Consider the following 20,574-nt stretch of genomic DNA (forward strand, 5'->3'; position numbering starts at 1 on the left):
CACAGACAAATCTATAAATGCTGGTAAATTGCTTTTATGGCAGATTTTAAAATAAAAGCGAAGCTCAGATGAACGCCGTATTAGTGCCATGATCCACACTTTCCAGAATGTGCAAATGAAACTCAAATCTCCCAGGAGGCATCATCCACTCAACCAAAACTATTTGCCAACATCCAGAAGAGAGGTGTTATTATTAACAAACAAACTTTTCGACATTATGAGGTCACAATGCTTCACCTGTAACGATCACCTTATATTACAATGTATAATGATGGATGAGCACAAATTTTGCCTCATGCATCATTCAGAGGGAAGACCAACCCACCTGCAAGTAGAAAGAAGGAGACGCCTGTTGCAATCTGTAGCCTATGTGCAACTCTTTTATTTCAAATTTGGTTTATTTTGTACTTTTCTAGTCATTTCTAGTGTGAACAATCCCAACACTGTAGCAAAGGTTCACACTACTTCAACCTAATGCCTCCAAACACGTCATTTGAGAAATGAGTCTTCATAAGCCTCAAACAATTGCTTATCAATAAATGCTCGAGGCTACATCGAAATGAAATCCCACATGTTCAAGCTCCAAAGAGCTGCCTGTGCTCCCTTTGTACGATTAAACAAACAAACAAACAAACAAACAAACACAGGGCGTGTCACCGAATTCTAGCTTTTGATCAGTGGAGAGATTTTACGTTGCAGTCGACCAAGACTGCCATTCCGCACAGACTATTAAACATGCAAGGGATGTGATTTGGTGAGGCATTTATTTTCGTGCTCCTCAATCCCATGGGTGCCAAAAGCAGACCCAAAAGCAGACCGCCCCGGTGCAATAATCTAAATTGAATTTCCTTTACTCAAGATTGCACGTGCCATGTTGTTTTCTACCACCCCTGAGTAAGGCCTACAATCTCACTGGTGTCTATCTATTAATCTGACCCTGGGTCCATTGTTCAATTTCAAGAGGAAGGAAACGGGATCTTTGGTGCCAAAACAGAAGTTACTAGAGTGTTAATAGAATATAGTCGCATATACAATATAGACGTTTAGTCTGCCAACATCCACAGACTGTAAACCTTTTCTAAATATTCTGGCAGTGTGTCCTTATATCTGACTCCTGATCACCTGGTATTTAATGAAAAGTGGGATGCTGCTCTTTGTGGGTGTCAGAGATAGAACGCTCTAGTCGCTGCAGGCTGCATTGCTCCCTCCGGCCTGCGACTACACGGTGCCATTGACTCCTCCTTAATCGTTTTTTCTGGATTCGCCACGTCTGCTCACAGCAGCCTGCGTGACTGCCGTCAGTGAGACCGAAAGATCAATACAACGTAAGAGATAGTTATTACCAAACGTTATTGCATCCAAGAGCAACGAACAATCATCTGATTTCCTCCAGATGTTAGGAAACAGATGCGCACAGTATCTATAATAGAGTCTGTCACATATTGGGAATTGATTGACAGGTTCATTTTTATATACATGCATACATACACATACACACAGGGCTGTAGCTGGGAATCCTGTGCCACCTAACTTTATATTGTTGTGTATCGACTGTATTATTGTGAAAATAAATATTATTTCATAGTTTCACCCTCATGTCGTTCCAAACCCGTATGACTTTTTTTTACAGAACACAAAAGATGTTTTGTAGAATGTTGATAACCAAACAACATTAGACCCCATTGACTTCTATTACACGGACACAAAACCTGAGACATTTCTCAAAATATCTTTGGTGTTCCACAGAAGACAATCATATACAGGTTTTAAATGACACGAGAGTGAATAAATGGTGACAGAATGTACATTTTTGGTTGAACTATCCCTTTAATGGGGACATATCACACAGCTACTATAAAAAATCTGAAATTTTGAATTGTTATGCTAAAATGACGAAATTTGCAACGTACATAAACATTCAACTGGAAACACCATGACCATTTTTCCAGATGAGTGCCAGAAGGAATTTTTCATGTGCCAGTGCACGTCACCTGTTCATTGAGATGTGATGTTAGTCTCTTAAAGGGTGTTCATACAGCATCTGCAAATGTTTGCGGAGGCAATTAGGAAAGGTTCTCACATGATGCTCCCTGCATGGCAACAACACGGCTTAGATACTGGTTGCTAAGGACCAAATCAGAAGCTAGCCCCCCTGAAGAGATTCTGTGCCAAAAACAGGAATCCCCCATGGCAGAGATATAAAATGATGCTGCTGGGTTACCATGGTGACCGCATGGAGTCAATGAAGGAGAGAATAGGGGCACATATGTCTTTAACGGGTGGAGGATTGTCAGATTCAAGATGTTGTGAGGAAGGATGCTGTGAAACATATCCAGCTTGAATTAACACACAATGTATTCAGCATGCGAGCATGGTGCCAATGTGACGTTTGATGCAGTTTTGCCTTTTAATGTTTAACATTTTAATGTAATGTATTTTAACAAACGTATAAAACAGCAGGTGGATGAAAAATGTTGTAATGTATGATCAATATAAAATATAATCAGTGACAACATTAATTGATGAATGAATGAATGAATTGATTTCATTTACTGTTGTGCAAAGGACTGTGGGCAAGATTAGCCGAGAGGTCATGCAAGAATGCATACTTCAAAAATCATCCAGAAAATAGTACACCACATGAACTTTTGCCTCCCTGTTTTCGTTCTATTATTATCTGGGATGCAGTAATTCTAATCTCTCGTATTATTTAACATTGATGTTATGCAAATTGGGAAACAACCATTTATACAACAGCTCAATTGCATAATTGTTTCTGGAATAAGAGGCTTTACTGACCTCTCGTGGTCATGAGGCGAAAGTAAACGTTTGCTCCTCATAGATTTACAAAACACATTTCTGTTAATGCAGTTATCCTTAAGGCATCCCTCTGTGCTTATTATATAACATTTTCATTCTTTTTCATGGTTCTTCTTTGGCCAAAATGACTTTTATAATTATGAAAGAAGTTTGAAACCATAAACAGACGGGTGAAAATCCTCATTTCCAAACATGGACATATTCAAGCCCTTAATGGCCAGCATCCAATCATACTGTCAAACTGGGTAATCCTACAAAGACAGAAAAGCAGCACTCAATGAGCCTGATGTTGTTTTTGGACGGCAAGTCACATTTTTAGTTTATTGCACGTTGGCTGTCCTGTAGATATAAATATATATATGCTACACAAAGTGATGATGACCCAAATCCACCTAGTACAGGAACAATAAGTGCTAAAAATATCTTCTCTCATCACACACTAGGAATGGGGTCAGCACAGATGATGTTTTTGGACTTTGTTAAATTCAGGAATGAGCCCCAGATTTATATAGGGAATGCACACAGTTATACATAACAGCTGTTCAATGCCGAGCAGACACATTACAGCTTTTTTATATTACGGTAAAAATAAATAAATAAAACAGCAGGATGCACATATGATACTATATGCATATGGTGGATTTAACTGCCTTTTATTTGTTATAAGACTCTGCAGGTAGTGAACCAGGGAAACTTGTATGGGGGGTTTCAAAGTAAAATATAGTATGTCTGAGACCACATAAGTTATGAGATAAATTGAAAACAAAATACTGCACTATTGACCATGTTGACTAAAAAAAGGTGAGTTTTGAGATTCTCAGTTTCAGTGAAGCACACAGGATGCAAATCATATAGGATAACACGAGGATCAGATATTTACACTTTCAAGACAGTGAGAACTTCTGTACTTCACGTTATTTGTTAACTTTGCTGGTCATACGCAATAGAAGGTTGTTTCATTGTATGTCCATGTTCACAGTATTAATCTCAGAAAGAAGCTGTATGCTTTGAATCATTATTTAATTGTATATTTACAACAATCATGTTTAATTCATGAATCAGACTTTAATATAAAAAAGCCACATAAAGACACAACCTGCATGGCAGTACAACATTTTTCTCTCAATATGTAATGCAGAGTTTCTCTTTATCTAAATACATATAGTGTATCTCTTTTGGGTATGCAGAAAAAAACACTTCAGCTGATATCTGACACAGATACTTTAAGGCAATAATTGTTCAAACTTCACAGCTTTTCAGTTGTCAGTAAGTTACAGTCTTAACACATTCATGTATGTACCATTGCTGCGCAGGCCTTAGCGGAGTCTCTACTGGTGTCATACACACATTATTGGCAAGAGTTGTTTTTTTCTATTTTCTTTGAAATAAGATTAACAGCTTCATTTCACACTCTATAGGACATACTGTAAAGAACAAAAGTGAAAATATTAAGACAGAAGAGTTTAAAGAAAGAAAATAAAGCAGACATGAGCTGAAAGGCATTTAAATAATGTGAGATCACATTTAGATTTTGACTGTGGGAGGTAAGAGATCTTTCAAACTAAACTCTAAACTAGGAGACTGTATTTTTTGATCAGAACTTATTTTTCCCAATAATTTAGAGCCTAAAAATAAATAACATACCTGTTATAGGCATTTAAAAACACTATATATTTCAGATTGTCAATCTTTTCGACTAAAGTACTCGTCTTTCATTAACCTTTGAAAAAGGGCACCTTTTTAAAATGTTCATTATGGTGCTTGTTTTTATCTGCATATATCAATAAAAGCCTTTGCATTATTACGCACGGTTGTTTTATGCGGTGGAGACTCGCACCAGAAATTCATTACATTAGTTATGGGAGGCGTTTTTCAAAAACTGTACTGTGCAATTATTATGTGTGCAAAAATATTTCAGCAACAAAGTGCAATTACTCTGCAATCCACAATAAAACATTTTGTCAGAATATTCACATGATACTGCTTGATGCGAAAGGAAACCTGCAGCAAGCCCTAAGAACTGCATGCGTTGCATTACACTGCAATTTTACAGCAAAATGTAAAATTCTTGACAGTACAATTCATTTTTAGGTTTTTATGACTGCTGGAAACTCAGAATTTACATGAAACACTTAAACTAATTAAAACATTTTGGACAAAATGCAACCAAGTGGAGAGCGAAATGCAAAAAATTGATTTTCATATATATATACGTATATATACATATATACAACCAGTATTCAACTCTTGCATAAATGAAAGGACATTTCTCCTTAAATCTGTACAGATATCAGCTATATCTTATATACATGTGCCATATGAAGCCTTCACTTACAATAACGTTTTCCTGTAAAAGTTCACTTGGTGAGCAAAACGTCCTTAAAATACTAAGCAGAATATGACTGGTTAAAATCAGAAATAACCACTAAAAATATTCACCCGTAAGGAATACACACTCCTCTCTAGAGACTGCACACATGTTCATTGGCAGATGGAAGTCATTTCAACTACAAGGAAGAAACGATGTCACTTCCTTTCCATTAGGAGAGCAGGAAGGGGGCCAAAGGATTAGCTAAAGACATCACTGTGGAAAAGACAAAATGGAAGGTTGAAGTAAAAGCTAAAAAAAAAAGATCAAACCAATAAATAGAAGGTTTGCGGTTAAACTCACAATTCTGGTGTAATCGGAGGCAAACGTCACGCCTTTATTGGCTCTTTCCTGTGATCCGCTGCTGCTGCCGCTGACAGAGTTCTTACGTATGATACCTGAGGAGCAAATCACCAAACTTCACTATTTTTAAACATTTTAATTCAACTATATTGATAAAATGGGAAAATAGCTTTTTAGAACTAATAAATCTGAAACGTTTGCCTGGCCTGATTGGATGCCTAATCACAAAAAAGACTAAATGTGATTAGAGCAACTAGTAAAGATTCAAAATCAGAACTATTTATTCAATACACTTCCTGCTGGTGTTTTGCATTTAGTGCCAAAGAAAAAAGTTTGCGTTCATAATCTTATCAAAGTCTTGTCCTCTGATGTCATCAAGTCTTTTTATCTTAACTTCTCCAATCACCTGGTTCTTTTCTGACAACATCCAATTTGAATGATTTAATCAATTCCCCTCAGATTGAATGAATGCATTCATTTTCTTGTTGGCTTTCTCATTTTACTCAGACAAACCCCCATTTTGGAAGCAAAATGGGTTGCATATGCAGTTTTATGTTGACTTTAAAAAGTCAACACAACTTTCAAGTAAACTGAAAATAAAAAATGAAAACGTGTGAATTAAGCTCGCATGTGGTACCTGAAGGGGGCAGTATATCCAGTCTCTGCAGGCTGTTTCGGCGTGAGGTGGGGTAACCTCCGCTCTTGGACAGACGGCGCTGGCGGCTTGACAGCATGGCAGCAGGGGACACAATCCCTGGAGGGGGCACTTTACCCACCTGCTGGTAGAGCTCCTCGATTTCTTGCTTCTGAGAGGCCTGCAGAGTTTGAACCTCTGCCAGGTGTCTGAGAAAGACAAAAGTAATGGTAAGAAACACAATAAGGCACTTTTTTTTAAAGGGACAGATCATCCAAAAATGAAGAAATGAATTACTGTGGAACCCTTGAGTTGCTCTGTTGGAGAAAGATGCTAATAAAAACATGCAAAGTGTTTCACTTGTGTTGTTATAAAATCTAAATTTAAAGCCGCAATCCGTAACTTTTGCTTCTCTATCACAATATCACTAACTCTCTCTTTGACGTAAAATTGCTTGCAGTTGAAGAGTTATTTTCTTTACAAATGATTTTTTTATGAAATTGCTACATTATTATATTAAATAAAATAAATAAGAATAAAATCACTTGTGTTGTTTGAAAAATCAAAATTTAAAGCCGCAATCCGTAACTTTTGCTTCTCTATCACAATATCACTAACTCTCTCTTTGACGTAAAATTGCTTGCAGTTGAAGAGTTATTTTCTTTACAAATGATTTTTTTTATGAAATTGCTACATTATTATATTAAATAAAATAAATAAGAATAAAATCACTTGTGTTGTTTGAAAAATCAAAATTTAAAGCCGCAATCCGTAACTTTTGCTTCTCTATCACAATATCACTAACTCTCTCGTTGACGCATGAAATTGCTTGCAGTTGAAGAGTTATTTTCTTTGCAAATTTTTTTTTTTATGAAATTGCTACATTATTATATTAAATAAAATAAATAAAAATAAAATCACTTGTGTTGTTTGAAAAATCAAAATTTAAAGCCGCAATCCGTAACTTTTGCTTCTCTATCACAATATCACTAACTCTCTCTTTGACGCATGAAATTGCTTGCAGTTGAAGAGTTATTTTCTTTGCAAATTATTTTTTATGAAATTGCTCTATTATTATTATAAAATAAAATGAATGTTTCAAAGAGTGCATAAAACAGTTTGGGCTCACCTCTCCCGAAGCTCCTGCAGTTCCTCGTACATCTCTTCGTCTTCACTTTCAGTCTCGTCGCTGCTGGCGTACGATGTGCCGCGTGTGTAGCTCATCCACGGCTTATTTAAATTGAACTGAGAACTCGCGGCTGAACAGTCCAGCAAACTCAAACTTATTCTTCTCCGCCTCATCTCTGTCTCCTCCGCCTCTTCATCTCCACGGCCCTCCTCTGGTTCCTCAGCTTTACGCTCCACGGCTTTAGCTCCTCCAGTCCACAAGGAGGCGCTTTCTGAGCTGGCCAGAGACTCACTGGGTGGTTTGGTTAGTGGGAATGCGATCAGAGAGCTGGGGCTTCCTTCTGACTCCGCTTGGAGATCTGTGCTGCTGTCTGATTGGCTGCTGTGTGCGAGGGGTGTGTCTGCGGGGCAGGTCGTAGTGGGTGTGGATGTGGGAGTAGCTGTGGGCGTGAGGCTGGGGGTGGGAATAGGAGATGAGACTGGGGTCTCTTTGCTGGGACTTACTTGGAATCGTCCAACAGTGACAATAGACTTTTTCTCTGTAGGAGAAGAAATAAAATAATATTTACTGTACATTAAAAATACTATTTTGTGTGTATTGCGTGTTACTATTTTAACTTTTTTTTTCTTAAAAAAAAAAATTGCTACAAGAACGACAAGGTCTTTTGATATTACAATACTATTTTTAAGAGCTTGTAGTAAACTCAAATAGTCAATAGATGGCAGCTTTGTGCAGAGTATATTATGTGTGTACAAATGCTTGTGTACGAGTGACAAAGTGTAAATATGTGTTATAGTTCATCCCAAAATAAAAATCTGACATCATATTCACCATCATGTCATTTAGAACACAAGAAGAAGATATTTTGAGAAATGTCTCAGTGGTTTTGTCCATACAATCGAAGTCAATGGGGGGGCAGTGTTGTTTGGTTACCAACGTTTTTCAAAATATTGATATCTTTTTACTTCGCAGAAGTCATACATCAGGCTCAGTAAATGATGAATTTTTTTTTTTTAACTATCCCATTCTCTTACCTTCAGATATGGGTGAGAGTCTTGATTTGGCCGCACTGACAGCCGCCTCAGATACGACCAAAGACACTGGCAGACTGGGGGAGGATCTCAGGTTGGAAGAGGCCACCTTTGAAAACAAGTTGAAAAACATTAATGTCAAGCCAAGACTACTTTTACAGTCGCTTTAAGACATGTAATGACAGACAACGCCCACATTCCACTGTAAACTGTAGGATTCTGTGTCAAATACTGTACATGCTCCAAACAGGTTTGTCCAAGTACGCTCACAGGAGTGAGTAATGTCTGGTGAGTATTTGAGAATAATGAACTGTACATACAATCTGACTATCATACAGTCCTGACCAAAAGTGATGTCCAACTTTGGAAAATTGATTTCTGTACTTGTTATTTTAATTTACAGCTGTGGAAAAGGAGGACCATTCCAAATGTTTATTTAATAAGCATTTTTAGATGTATTTTAGCCATTCCAGTCCAGTGTCTGTTGAATTTCAACAAAATTAAAACTCAAGAGTGACAAAATCATCCAACAGCAATGTGAAAGACACATGAAAACTGTGATAAATATCCAGGTTATCACATAATATTTTGCTATTTTTCTAAATACATGTACAAATATTACTGTTTTGCTTAAACGTGAACTTGTAACGGTTCGTGCAGGGAACACTTGACAGCCGCAGATAATCCAATACTTTTTAATAATATCCAAGACGACGACGACGACACAGCGAAAAGCACAACACCATATACATACTGTATAATACCAAACAAAGAACTGAACTAAGGGGAGAACTTAAATGGGACAGATAATGAGGGGTAGACAGGTGATGGGGGTTAACTCATGTCCAGATGACTGGGATCAGGTGTGACGGGTGAAAAGGATTATGGATACTGTAGTCCGGAGGCGAATGAGGGGTAAAAAGTGTAGTCAATGTATGCTTTATTTCATTTTTTTAGTTTTATTTTAGGGGTTTTTAAACCTATAGAGATGACAGGAAAGTGTTGGGCAGAGAAAGGAGAGCGGGTTCGGCAAAGGACTTTCGAGACGGAAATTGAACTCGGTATGCTCTATTTCTTGTGAGCTTTTTTCGTACATTTGAATAAAACACATATTGCCACCTCCTGTACTTTGCCCTTCTGCAAAATAATTTTGTCCAATAAATGGTGTAAGTGTTAATAAGTGTTAGGGTGTAACTCATATTTTTATGGTTTAATCTAACCCAAAGAGGGCATTAAAAACAAATATTGTGCAAATATGCCTTGCGGACATCACTTTTGGCCACTACTGTATATTGATAGACATACTTAGATGAACATGGTTAAGTTTGGCATGAGTAAATAATGATGTCCCTCATTTTTGGATGATCTAGACATACGAGTTTAGTTTAGGCGCTCACCGTGTTTTGCGGACTGTGTGAAGTAGATGACGCTGGTGAGCTGGTGCTGGATGTGCTGGTGCTGGGTATACTGGGTATGCTTGAAGAAGAGCTGTCTGCCCGCTCTCTGAGCTGCCCTGTGATACCACACTGACTGTCCACCCGGGGTCTCCTTATGGACCCTGGAGAAGAGTTTGGGTTGGTGGAAAGCGTCTGTTTAATGTCAGGGAGTTGAGGCTGCATGCCTGTTTTCAGCTCCCCTGGTGGGAGCAGGTTCTCTGGTGGACTTGCTGTTTGCCCCCCCTCTTGAAGATCAGGAACTGGTGCTTGAATTTGAGAATGGGCATCTGGGTATTGGTACATGTCCATATACTGCCCCATCAGCACCCCCTGGTGGTATGAAACATCAGCGTTGCTCATCCCCACGTGCTGGCCTGGATACATGGGACCGTAACCTGACATTTGGGGGTGGAATCCTTGAGGCATGTGGTTGGGTGGAATAAAGGACTGTGCAAAATTCATAGCTAGTGAAATAGCGTTAGCCAGGGAAATGAGGGGCTGCTGGGAAGGCCACATGCCTGGCGCTTGCTGGCCAGGTGGAATTGCAACGGGAGGCGAAAGAGAGTTGACGTCTGCCTGAGGAGACATCTCGACGCCCGGCGAAACGACAGAAGAGGAAGAAGAAGAAGAAGAGGAGAAGTTTGGGTTGCTGGGGACACGAGTCAGAGGACTTTGGTTGAGGGAGTTGTGGTCTATAGGGTACGGGTAGGGAAGGTGGGGGCTGCGAACGTAGGCTGGGTTGGTGAACTGATGGGACATCTGATTTGGAAGCAGATGGGGCATAACATCAGGGTGGGAGTATTGTGGGTAGGTGGGAGCAGGACCATGGTAGGTTTGAGAGGACCCTGTGCAGAAAAAAAGAGAGAATGACATATTAGCTTGTATGGTTGTCAACTGTATATCTAAGTGAAAACTAAGCATAAAATAGCACTCTCTCATTTTCTTTGACCTGTCAATCGGATGCCCAACCTTCAGAAAGCCTCCATAAACACATGATTGTGGCTTATAAATGAAATCACACATTGGGACATGACCACTTTTCTAAAGAATAACTACATTTAAGCACTTATCAGACTTCCGGAGCCAATCCTGTACTTCCTGTTCAGCTTCGGCGACAAAATGATTCATCGCTACATCTGTTTTTGAAGAAAATAATGGTAATTTCTATAATAAGTATAAATGCAGCGTTTAGCGTTCAGAGTTTAGCATGCAGTGTTTTGTTCCCTCAGTCCAGTTTGAATCAGCAGATGTCAAAAGCGAATCGTGAGACACGTCAACATGTTTTGACGCTGGCATCACGGTCCGGTCTCCATGGGGATGGGTGTTCAGAAAGCCCATTAAAGTGGTCTTGGAAGGGTAGACGGAGACACACAAGACATACTGTAGAGTTTGTTTTTCCGATAGCTTCACTGCTAATAGTGCGCACACAAAGAGAAGCAGGCGGCAAAATGTGCACTTAGCGAGAATGACACGAGAGAAAGAAAGAGAATGAAAGAGAGAGAGAACATTCATTACGATCCAGTCATCTCTGCGAAGTTTTTGTTCCAATACTGAAAGCTGAGTTGTAATATGAAAATGTAAATCATCTGTCCTTTTTCAAAACGGCTATTCGCTGAAGTGAATCTGAGGAGGAAAGACTTCTCCTGTATGTATTCAACTGTCCACACAATCTTTAGATCTTTTTAGAGTTCACAAATCCTTCATCAGTTCACAGGAATTGTTCTTTGAGGTTATTTAGACACATGGACGGGTTATGTGTAAAGTGCTGTAAAAAGTCTATATGATTGATTCAACATTAAATAATGTAGATCGGTTACTTGTCATGTGGACAGATGGAAGAGAGCAAGTAAGAAATGACGTACCTGTAGTGTGGAAGGATTGTGAGCGCAGCGGCCGGACGGGTGGAACAGCATCGGGGTCAACGTAAAAGTCGGCCCTCAGCGTTGGGGAAGAGCCCCGGGTCACATGACCTATACTGGCTGCGGCATAGTCTGAAGAACACACGCATGTTTTTTTTGTGACATGATGGTAACTTTTATGTTATTAAGGCACATTTCCTGCTCTTTTAGATTTTAAGAAATGATTCAGTATCTTAAAGGCTTATTCCTTATAAGGGCATTTACAGTACATCAATACATCATTGTGTGGACATTTGGTATTTAACTAAATCCAGAAGACAAATACATCTGAAAGATTCAAAAATAAATAAGTCCTATTGGTCGACTCTGTAATGTAACAGAAAATAAACAATACATTTTTAATTTATAAATATTTGTGTGTAATTATGCAACATGTTTATATATGAAGAGTTTGGTTCCAAAATGGTTTTTAAAAATCGTGTTTTTTTGCAGTTGGTTTGTTTTTATTTAAGCCATAATAACTGAAAACTACAGCTAACTAACACAATAAAAACATGATAACATAATAAAAAACATGATTTTTGAAAGATTTTAAAAACTGAGTTATCTCATTTTAGAACCAAACTCATTATGTGCATGTATGTGTGTTGTTACCTGGCAATGAGGAGGAGGAGTGTGTGCGAGCGAGGCCGTGCATGTAAAGATTGGGCTGTGGGGAAAAACAGAACACGTGTTGGAAATAACGTCACCAACCGAAGGGACCAAGCTAAAGAGAAGAAGATAAGAGTCATACAGACACTGAACTATGAGGTGTCCGCTGGCCAGCTGATGTGAACTGAACACTTTAATACCTTACGTCTACCACTGAGGACTAAAACCAGCGATGTGAGTTCTGACTCACCAAAACTTTGTTATTTTTAGCAGTGCCACATATCTAATCTACCTTCATGTCCTTCAACATGCTCTACTGTACAGCAAACAAGGACATGAAATGGAGTAAGAGTGATTGAGTGAGCGAGTGAGTGAGTGAGTGAGTGAGTGAGTGAGTGAGTGAGAAAGTGATTGATTGATTGATGAAGTGAGTGAGTGATTATGTTTGTAATATGGAAATTTACCATAGACTAATATAAATACCAAAAAAGTCTTTCAAGATAAGATTAGTTATCCAAGAGCCCTGTGTGTGGAGTTTGAGGACAGTAGACACACCTGTGAGGCAGACAGCGTGCCGGCTCCGCTCAGGTAAGGCAGCTGCGGTGTGTCTCCTGGACCGAGGGGTTCCAAAGGCTCTCTCCTCATCAGGGCCTCGGCCCGACGAATGATGTCTTTCATGCGGTGGATGAATCCCTCTTGTTCCCCAGGTAGAATAAACTCATTATGGACCTAAAAGGCAAAGAACCAAATAAGCTAATCAGGTTGATTTGATTTGGGGTCGTTTTCCGTCTTTAATCCAGTAATCCATCGACGGACAGATCAAAACAACTTTTAGTCACATCTGACACAAAGAAGCCAAAGAGAACAGCTAATGAAAGCTATGAACAGTGTCTGAACTGAAAAAAAAGCTCAAAAACATTTGATTTGACCTAAATAGACCGGCTCCATCCTAATGTTTAATTGTCTCGTCTTATGACACAGAAATGCAAATTTTCCTATAATATTCCTGTTGGGTTTCTTTCTATAACAAATTTAGACAAGAAGATTCATGTTTGTAATACCACAGTCACAAACAGGTTCTCCTACGGTGAAAGTGTGGGCTAAAAATATACCAGAAGCTGACATGTCAGAATGGAGACACTGGTTTTATTGCAGTTCTTCTCATAATAAGGGTTGTGCAGGTGCAACAAGAGGTTTTAGATGAACAGATGAGGGAATTTCCTCAAGAAGATTTTCCACTGTGTGCTTGAGGTTGTAGAGTTTACGCAAACACAGAAGCTGAAACATCAACACTTCTCACGGTACACTGCAGATCTCCGTGGCCTTCAAAACTGGCTTTACAGACCAGAGAGGACATTGAGGACACCTGCAGCGAACAATTTTTACCACGACCATAAAAATGCCAAATTTATCTTGTGTTTGGCTTACCATCACTGTGGCGATGTCCTCCGGGTTATCTCCATCCAGATCGAATTTAAACGTCACCATCTTACTGTTGTGGGTCTGTAGCTGACACTCCACCACCCGATCAACTTGATCCGACAGCTGCAGACAAAAAGACAAGTATTTTACAAAAACAGCAGTGATCTATTTTTATCAACACATGTTTACATGTACTGTATCCAGTGTTGGGTAAGTTACTCTGAAAAAGTAATTAATGACTAGTTACTAATTACATATTCAATAGTGTAATTAGATTACTGTACAAATTACTCTCTCCAAAAAGTATTTAGTTACTTATTACTAATTACTTTCTATATCCTATATCAACCTTGATTAGTTAAGTGATTCAAGGATAGACATGAAAGGGCTCTTTTAATTCATTCAAATAAATAATATAAAACTACATAAAGTACTCTTATTAACTGACCAAAGTATTACAAATGTGAGAATTATACATTAAAGCATTCATTTTAAAGTTAGACTTTCAATTTTGATGTTAATTCCACTATTGCGCACACATATACTGTATTACACAAAGTATTTAGTTTAATTACATCAAAAGTAACTGTAATAAAAATTACAGAAAAAACAAGAGTAATCCCTTACTTTACTTTTTCAAGTGAAAAGTAATTAAATTACAGTAACTAATTACTTAGTAACAACAACAGATAGAGGTGAAGAATGATGAATGGAAAGTTAATTAAAACAGATGGTAATTGACAGATGAGTCACCCCAGTGATGCGTAACCGCGAGCGAGATCTCTTCCTGAGCAGCTTGGTCCCCGTGCGTTTGCTCTGACCCTTCCCGCCCCTCTCCGATAGTCCTTCGTTTCCATCACTCAACCCGGAGGTGACATCAGAGGCGTAGCTGTTCGAAAAAGATGGTTCACATGATGATATGCATAAACACAAGGGGTCAATTCAGTAAGCAGGTCAACTTATTTCAGTTTAACTAAGCCTATTATAGATTCATTGTAGTCATAAAACTTTTGCAATTACCAATGCACAATTACAACGTATAAAAAAATTCAATTTAAATCATTACATGACATTGCAAACTTGAGTGTTGCATGTTGCAAACTTGTTTATGCGGCTACCTGAACTGTATAATTCCTTCAGCAAATCGGGCGCCGAAACAAAGCAAACAGCGAGTTCACTTCAGGCTCTCTAAGAAAATTTCCCCTGTGACAGTTTGTGACATTCCACCTTTATGAACTTCACAGAACTTTCCTTTAATCAGTTTACCATTAGCACAAAAAGGTCAGATCATTTAGCATAGATCTTCTAAATTAGGTTGAGATCATTTGCTATAATGAAATTCGACCGTACGCTGCATTTGCTTTGCTGTTGTCGAGGTTCCTACAGAAACGGCCTTCACGGGAAATTGCTCCCCTGAGCTAAATCATTACCATTAATGCATTACCACCATGCTGTGTGTATGAGTCACATAAATATAAGACCCACCGTAGAAAACTAAAACCAGAACATGTACACTTGGTGCTCAGTGGATCAGCTAAGACTAGATCTGACGGCTGGGATTATAGCTACACGTTTTGTCAATGTTAACTGTTTTTCCTGTCGGTGACAATGTTTTTCTGGACTGGCACAGACCAATAATTCATTAAAAAGAATGTATTCATATAAAAAAAAGATATTTTAGTACATAATAATAAATTATTATAAATCTTTATTGATTAACAAAATATTTAATCTCTTTTTTAACAACTATTATTGATAAGCTGCTTTTCATAAGCACATACTCATGTAGTTTTTTACTGGATACCTGTCGACAGGAGAGGAAAAACCGCTTCCTGACTGATTCCTCTCTGGATTTTGGCACACAGCGATGCTCTGTGGGAGGACCAGTAGCGGAAAGAGAAACGCTTAGTGATGCAAAGCATGATTCATATTGTGTTTAACTTCATGCAACTGAACTGCCAATTATTCTGATTATTTGTGCATAATGGATTTTCAATGACACAATCACTGCAGTAATGCTCTAAAACTCACAATTTCAATTACTAGCTGCACATTAGATAATGCATAGAAATCCTAACTGTCTATCAGTTTAAGAAAGTTACAGCTCTAGTGCACGCAGGCTACCTACAGAGGGGAAACGGAGAGCTGGGATTGGTGCAGCCGGAGTAATGTGGGCTTCTGTGGGAGGAGCTTCAATGGGCGGGGCTTCCATGTGAGGCGTTACACTGGCTGGTTGTGAAGCTGTGGAGGGTTGGTTCAGCGCCACAGGAGGACGGCTTTCTGAAGGTTCTTGATGTCCAGAGGAGCTGAGGTAGCCATCTGTCTCACAATCAGCTGTCATAGTAAACAAAAACAAAAAAACAGGAAGTGAGACATTGGGTGCGTTTAGATGTGTGTGCTACAAAAGCTCCAGATCTGTTAAAAACATTTTACAAATCCAATGTGGCACGCTCCGTGTATGAACATGCCCCCAAATACAAACTCACACGTCGCTGAGGAGTAGCTGCTGTGATGCATGTTGAAGTGCTGCTGTTGGTCTGCATCTGCCTCCTCGGGTTCGGTGACCAAACTGGCATTGAATCCAGAATCTACAGATTCGTTTGCAGGAAGAGACACAGGGCCGGACACTGTGACGGTGGGCGGAGCTTGAGTCGGGGTCGATACAGGTGTCTCAACAGGAGGCTTAGGAGCGGGCGGGTTGGAAACTGAAGGTTCGGCTTCAGGAGCGGGTTCTGGTTCCTCCTCGATCACCTCCTCCTGACGTCTCCTTTGCACCTCTTCGGCTAGACGGCGAAGCTTCTCTCGTTGCCGCTTTATGGTGGTGACGCGGTCACGGATGGCTTTGGCCACGAGCTTGTAGTCGGCTTCACAGACGAAGCCAAGAATAACCTGAATGTCATCGAATTTATTAGAATAGACTCTTGAATGAGAATAATACAAGTCAAATCCAGAATGAGTATCAAAAAGTGCTTCCTGGCATGTGTTGAAAAGTCTGACAAACTTTTCACTTTTGAGTACATTACTGAGTAGAACAGAACGGAGACGTTCTTTTAATGCCAGTCCAACTTTTTTTTCTTATAAAAACTAAAAAAATTTGTTTGGGGTGGTACTACCTGTTTGATTGTCCAAGGGCATATTGTCAAATTATTGGGAAATTCACTCAAATTCATCATTTGTGATTTCAAATCTCACCATCTCTTGCGCCACCTCCTCTGGGACGTCCTTGTAGATTTCGAAGAGGAACTCAATAGCGTTATTGTCCTTGTATTTGCCATGAAGCTTTTTGGTGTGGTCCATTCGAAGCCACAGTTTAAGACCAGACTTCACCATGTCATCTTCCTCAGCCAACTCAACACGAACGCCATTATTCTCCTGGAAGAAGGTGTGCTCTAACAGGTCCTGTATGGTGTATCTAAACAAGACAACATGGACCGATCAAACATACAATCACATAGTCTGTGTTGTCGTTATGAAACACTTTCAGCCATAAGACAGAATAATGATTCAAGTGAGATTTCCTTAACATTATTTGTAATATTTTAAAGCTAATTTATAAGTAATGTTATAAATAGGAATCTATTTATAGGGATTTGTGTCTGGGTCACTTTAAGGTCTTAAATGAGATTTAGAAACAGAAGGTTAATCCATTACTACTACGGTTAATTAAATCAACACCATTCATCAGAATAACCTGATACAGGATCTTATTTACAGGTTATTGACCAAAAAAGTTAAATAATGACAAGATGATATTGAATAGACAATATACAGAATATAATATTTATAATATGGTCATTATATATGAGCTGTGTTTGTGTAACTCCAACCATAGCCATTTAGCAACTGTGGTTGACTGGTGACCCAAAAGCACTTTGTTGATGCCGGGGTTTCACGCCCCACTAAGACTGCAACATCTGAAAAGTGTTTAAGTCAGCGTCTCGAACACGGTTGATGCTGTAATCCCATGTCACCTGATTAATGTCGGCCTAAACAGAAATAACAGCCGGTGCAGCTGGGAAGAAAAAACAGTGGCGTCGCAGGGCTGCGTGGTGCCGCTTAAACGTCAAAAGGACAAGAATGTGTGCGTATTGTTATTTGAAATCAGCACAATGTAAAACTCGTCTGGCAGGTGCTAGCACACATACACACCCTTCAAGTTATTTGCACACAGATCATCTTTAGATCCCTGCATATATTTTAGTTACCTTTCGTCTTTGTTCATCCGTATGCAGCCTTCAATGATCTCTTTTAATTCAGGGACCTTCACTTTGTAAAAACTGTCTGGCTTCATGCCCTGACAAGAGAAAGAGAGTGAATGAGAGAGAAATCATTTTAGATGCTGGAAATGTCACAGGTGTCAATCACTTTAATGGACGGCATGGGCAGAAATTCCAGTCTGGAGTGAAGCACAATTTTGGCAATTTGTGTGAGCTCATGACTGCCAAAAACACACATCCACCCAATAATACAATTGTGATTTTATAAGCTATACAGAGGAGAAGGCTTTTCAACAGCTGTATGGTGCATGAATATATTTAGTCAACAGAACACATGACGCCAGTGGTACGTTCAGTCCTTGTGGGCTAAACAGGGCATGTTATCTGTGAGGAAGCTAATGACAGGGAACAGACGCTATATTGTGGAAAAACGTCGACCACTAAAGGACATTCTTTGTGGAAAATGGTTTGACTTTTGTGAATGCAACTTTAGATTACGAAGCATTTTAGAACACTGTTCCACAATTGGACTTATATGTATGCTCGCCAACACACGTTCCAAGTTTATAAAGGGTATAAAAACAATTCATTTGAGAAAAAGGACCAAATGGCATAGTCACTCTTTAAAATGATTATAGGTTTTTATCAAATTTAGATGTGAAAAACCCTATTCTAAAACCCAACATTATGCTCTTTCCAGTCCATCTGGAAAGGGACAGTTCACCCAAAAATTCTGTCATCATTTATTCACCCCCAAAATTTCTTTGTTCTGATGAACACAGAGAAAGATATTTGAAAGAATGCTTGTTAACAGTTCTTCGCCACCTTTGACTACTGACTACTTAAAAATTACAATGGTGGTCAAAAATGACCCAGAACTATTTTGTGTTCAACAGAACAAAGAAATCGATATAGCATTTTTTCCTACTAGTCGATGGTGTCCAAGAACTGTTTGGTTACAAGCATTCTTCCTCTGTGTTCATCAAGAAATGTATACAGATTTGGAACAACTTGAAGACAGAATTTTCATTTTTGGGTGAACTGTTCCTTTAAGTAAAAAGCAAAATAAAGTCAAGTTCTAGGTCTGGAAATGTGTGCCAGGCGTGCAGTAAAACATATGAAATGGAAACCACAATCGTTCGCTCTGAAGAGGACAACAACCTCTGTGTCATCTTCTTTGCATTTTATCGTTTCACAATGAATGTCCTAACCATGAGAATGCTGTATATTTAAACATCTAAAATGGACAGAACCCAGCGTTTGCCTAACACCGTGTCTACACCGCATCGCATCCAGTGTGGACAAAATGTAAAATTATAATGGTTCTAATGCGTTCTATTGTCTTTTGTTGCATCGCGTCCGGTGTAAGTGTACGTTGCGCAAAAATTCATCACATCGATACTTAAAGTGTTCTTGAGCTGTAATACTCCTGAGAGAAAGTTCTGACGTAACTTCTGTATTCTCCCAGCCAAGATTGCTCTTTCTACTCACTGCTCAAATGTTTTATGAACTCGATCCATTTTGCTGCTGGACAGAACTACTGCTGCCTCCATGTACTAGGCTGCCCAAAAAACACGGAGAGAAACTTGTTGATGTAACCATAATGCTTTGGTGCTGCTGCTTCAGATAATAGGCCTATTGAAAAGTTCAGATGGAAAGAAAACAGAACATACAAAACAGAGGTGTAACTGAGCGGGGTGGGCGAAATTCTCACCGTAAAAAGGTTTTTGGGCAAAGTGATCTTGTAGGCTTTCATGGGCGGTTCAGATAAGGTCTATAACAGGTTACTGACTGGGATTACCAGGGAATGACATCATATTATTTATGTGTCCATAATTGGTTAGATGCCTCAGTCTCTTCCGTGAAGACCCTTTGAGACCATTCTGTTTTGTCTTTTGTTTCTCCCGCTGTTTTTTTCTCACCTTCTTCATCCTCTTGATTTGGCTGAAAAGGTTGATTACATCACATTTGCACAACAAGCCTAACATTACATCCAGCAAAAATAGACGCAGGCTATATGTGATGGTCTACTACCGAGATGTCAACAGAATCATGTGCTACAAGACTATCAAACATTTTTACAAGAACCAAATCATTTATTATTAAGGTCACCCAAAATGAAATAATTTGAATGTTACTAAACATTATTTTTCAATACCTACACTTATACTTCATGACAACAATTCCCCCATCCCCCCCCCCTTTTTTTTTAACAATCTCTTTTGCTTCTTTTGAAGAAACATCTGTGACGATTTAAAAAAAAAAAGACCATGAGTATATTATGAAAACCTATGAGAGAGAAACCTGTGAGCCCTTGGTCCCGGCGCCTTTTTGGGCGTCAACATAAAAATGCCTCATGTGAGCAAACACGCTACGCAATGTTTCAGCTTCACAAACCCGAACAAACACCAAATTGTTAATGTTCTCAAAAATGATCAAGCATTAGACCAAAAACGCGCTATCCAAATAAACACGTAAACAGGTGTTAAAGCATAGAGTAGCTCATCTTTAAATGTTTCCGCAGGAAAACATAGATTAGTTTGACTAGATCTTCGTTCACTGTGCAGACAACGTTAATTATGAGGTTTACGCTCACGCTGTGTCAATAAATTGAGCTGAAAGCTTTTGATTACAGCCACAAGGCCGGCTCAATTTTCTCCAGCGCTTCAGACCTCACGTTTGATGGGAAATCCTTTCATCTCCG

At 39.0% G+C, this 20,574-nt stretch overlaps 1 protein-coding gene across 1 annotated transcript in view; it reads right to left on the reverse strand.

The window, feature by feature from the left end:
• Positions 1-3,564: 3,564 nt before the first annotated feature.
• The window catches only part of wnk4b (WNK lysine deficient protein kinase 4b), a 50,589-nt gene continuing 33,579 nt past the window's right edge, over positions 3,565-20,574 (reverse strand). Inside the window, exons 5-20 of the mRNA XM_057346002.1 lie at positions 17,859-17,947; positions 16,846-17,065; positions 16,140-16,542; positions 15,782-15,987; positions 15,458-15,525; positions 14,407-14,542; positions 13,660-13,776; positions 12,787-12,960; positions 12,235-12,289; positions 11,584-11,712; positions 9,683-10,566; positions 8,289-8,394; positions 7,255-7,792; positions 6,129-6,334; positions 5,492-5,586; positions 3,565-5,404 (exon numbers count right to left, since the gene is read on the reverse strand). Coding sequence (XP_057201985.1) covers positions 5,402-5,404; positions 5,492-5,586; positions 6,129-6,334; positions 7,255-7,792; positions 8,289-8,394; positions 9,683-10,566; positions 11,584-11,712; positions 12,235-12,289; positions 12,787-12,960; positions 13,660-13,776; positions 14,407-14,542; positions 15,458-15,525; positions 15,782-15,987; positions 16,140-16,542; positions 16,846-17,065; positions 17,859-17,947 — 3,429 coding nt within the window. The 3' untranslated portion in view covers positions 3,565-5,401. The remainder of the gene's footprint in view (positions 5,405-5,491; positions 5,587-6,128; positions 6,335-7,254; positions 7,793-8,288; positions 8,395-9,682; positions 10,567-11,583; positions 11,713-12,234; positions 12,290-12,786; positions 12,961-13,659; positions 13,777-14,406; positions 14,543-15,457; positions 15,526-15,781; positions 15,988-16,139; positions 16,543-16,845; positions 17,066-17,858; positions 17,948-20,574) is intronic.

The sequence above is a fragment of the Triplophysa rosa genome, linkage group LG11 (assembly GCF_024868665.1).
Source record: "Triplophysa rosa linkage group LG11, Trosa_1v2, whole genome shotgun sequence".
In the NCBI taxonomy this organism is placed as follows: Eukaryota; Metazoa; Chordata; class Actinopteri; order Cypriniformes; family Nemacheilidae; genus Triplophysa; species Triplophysa rosa.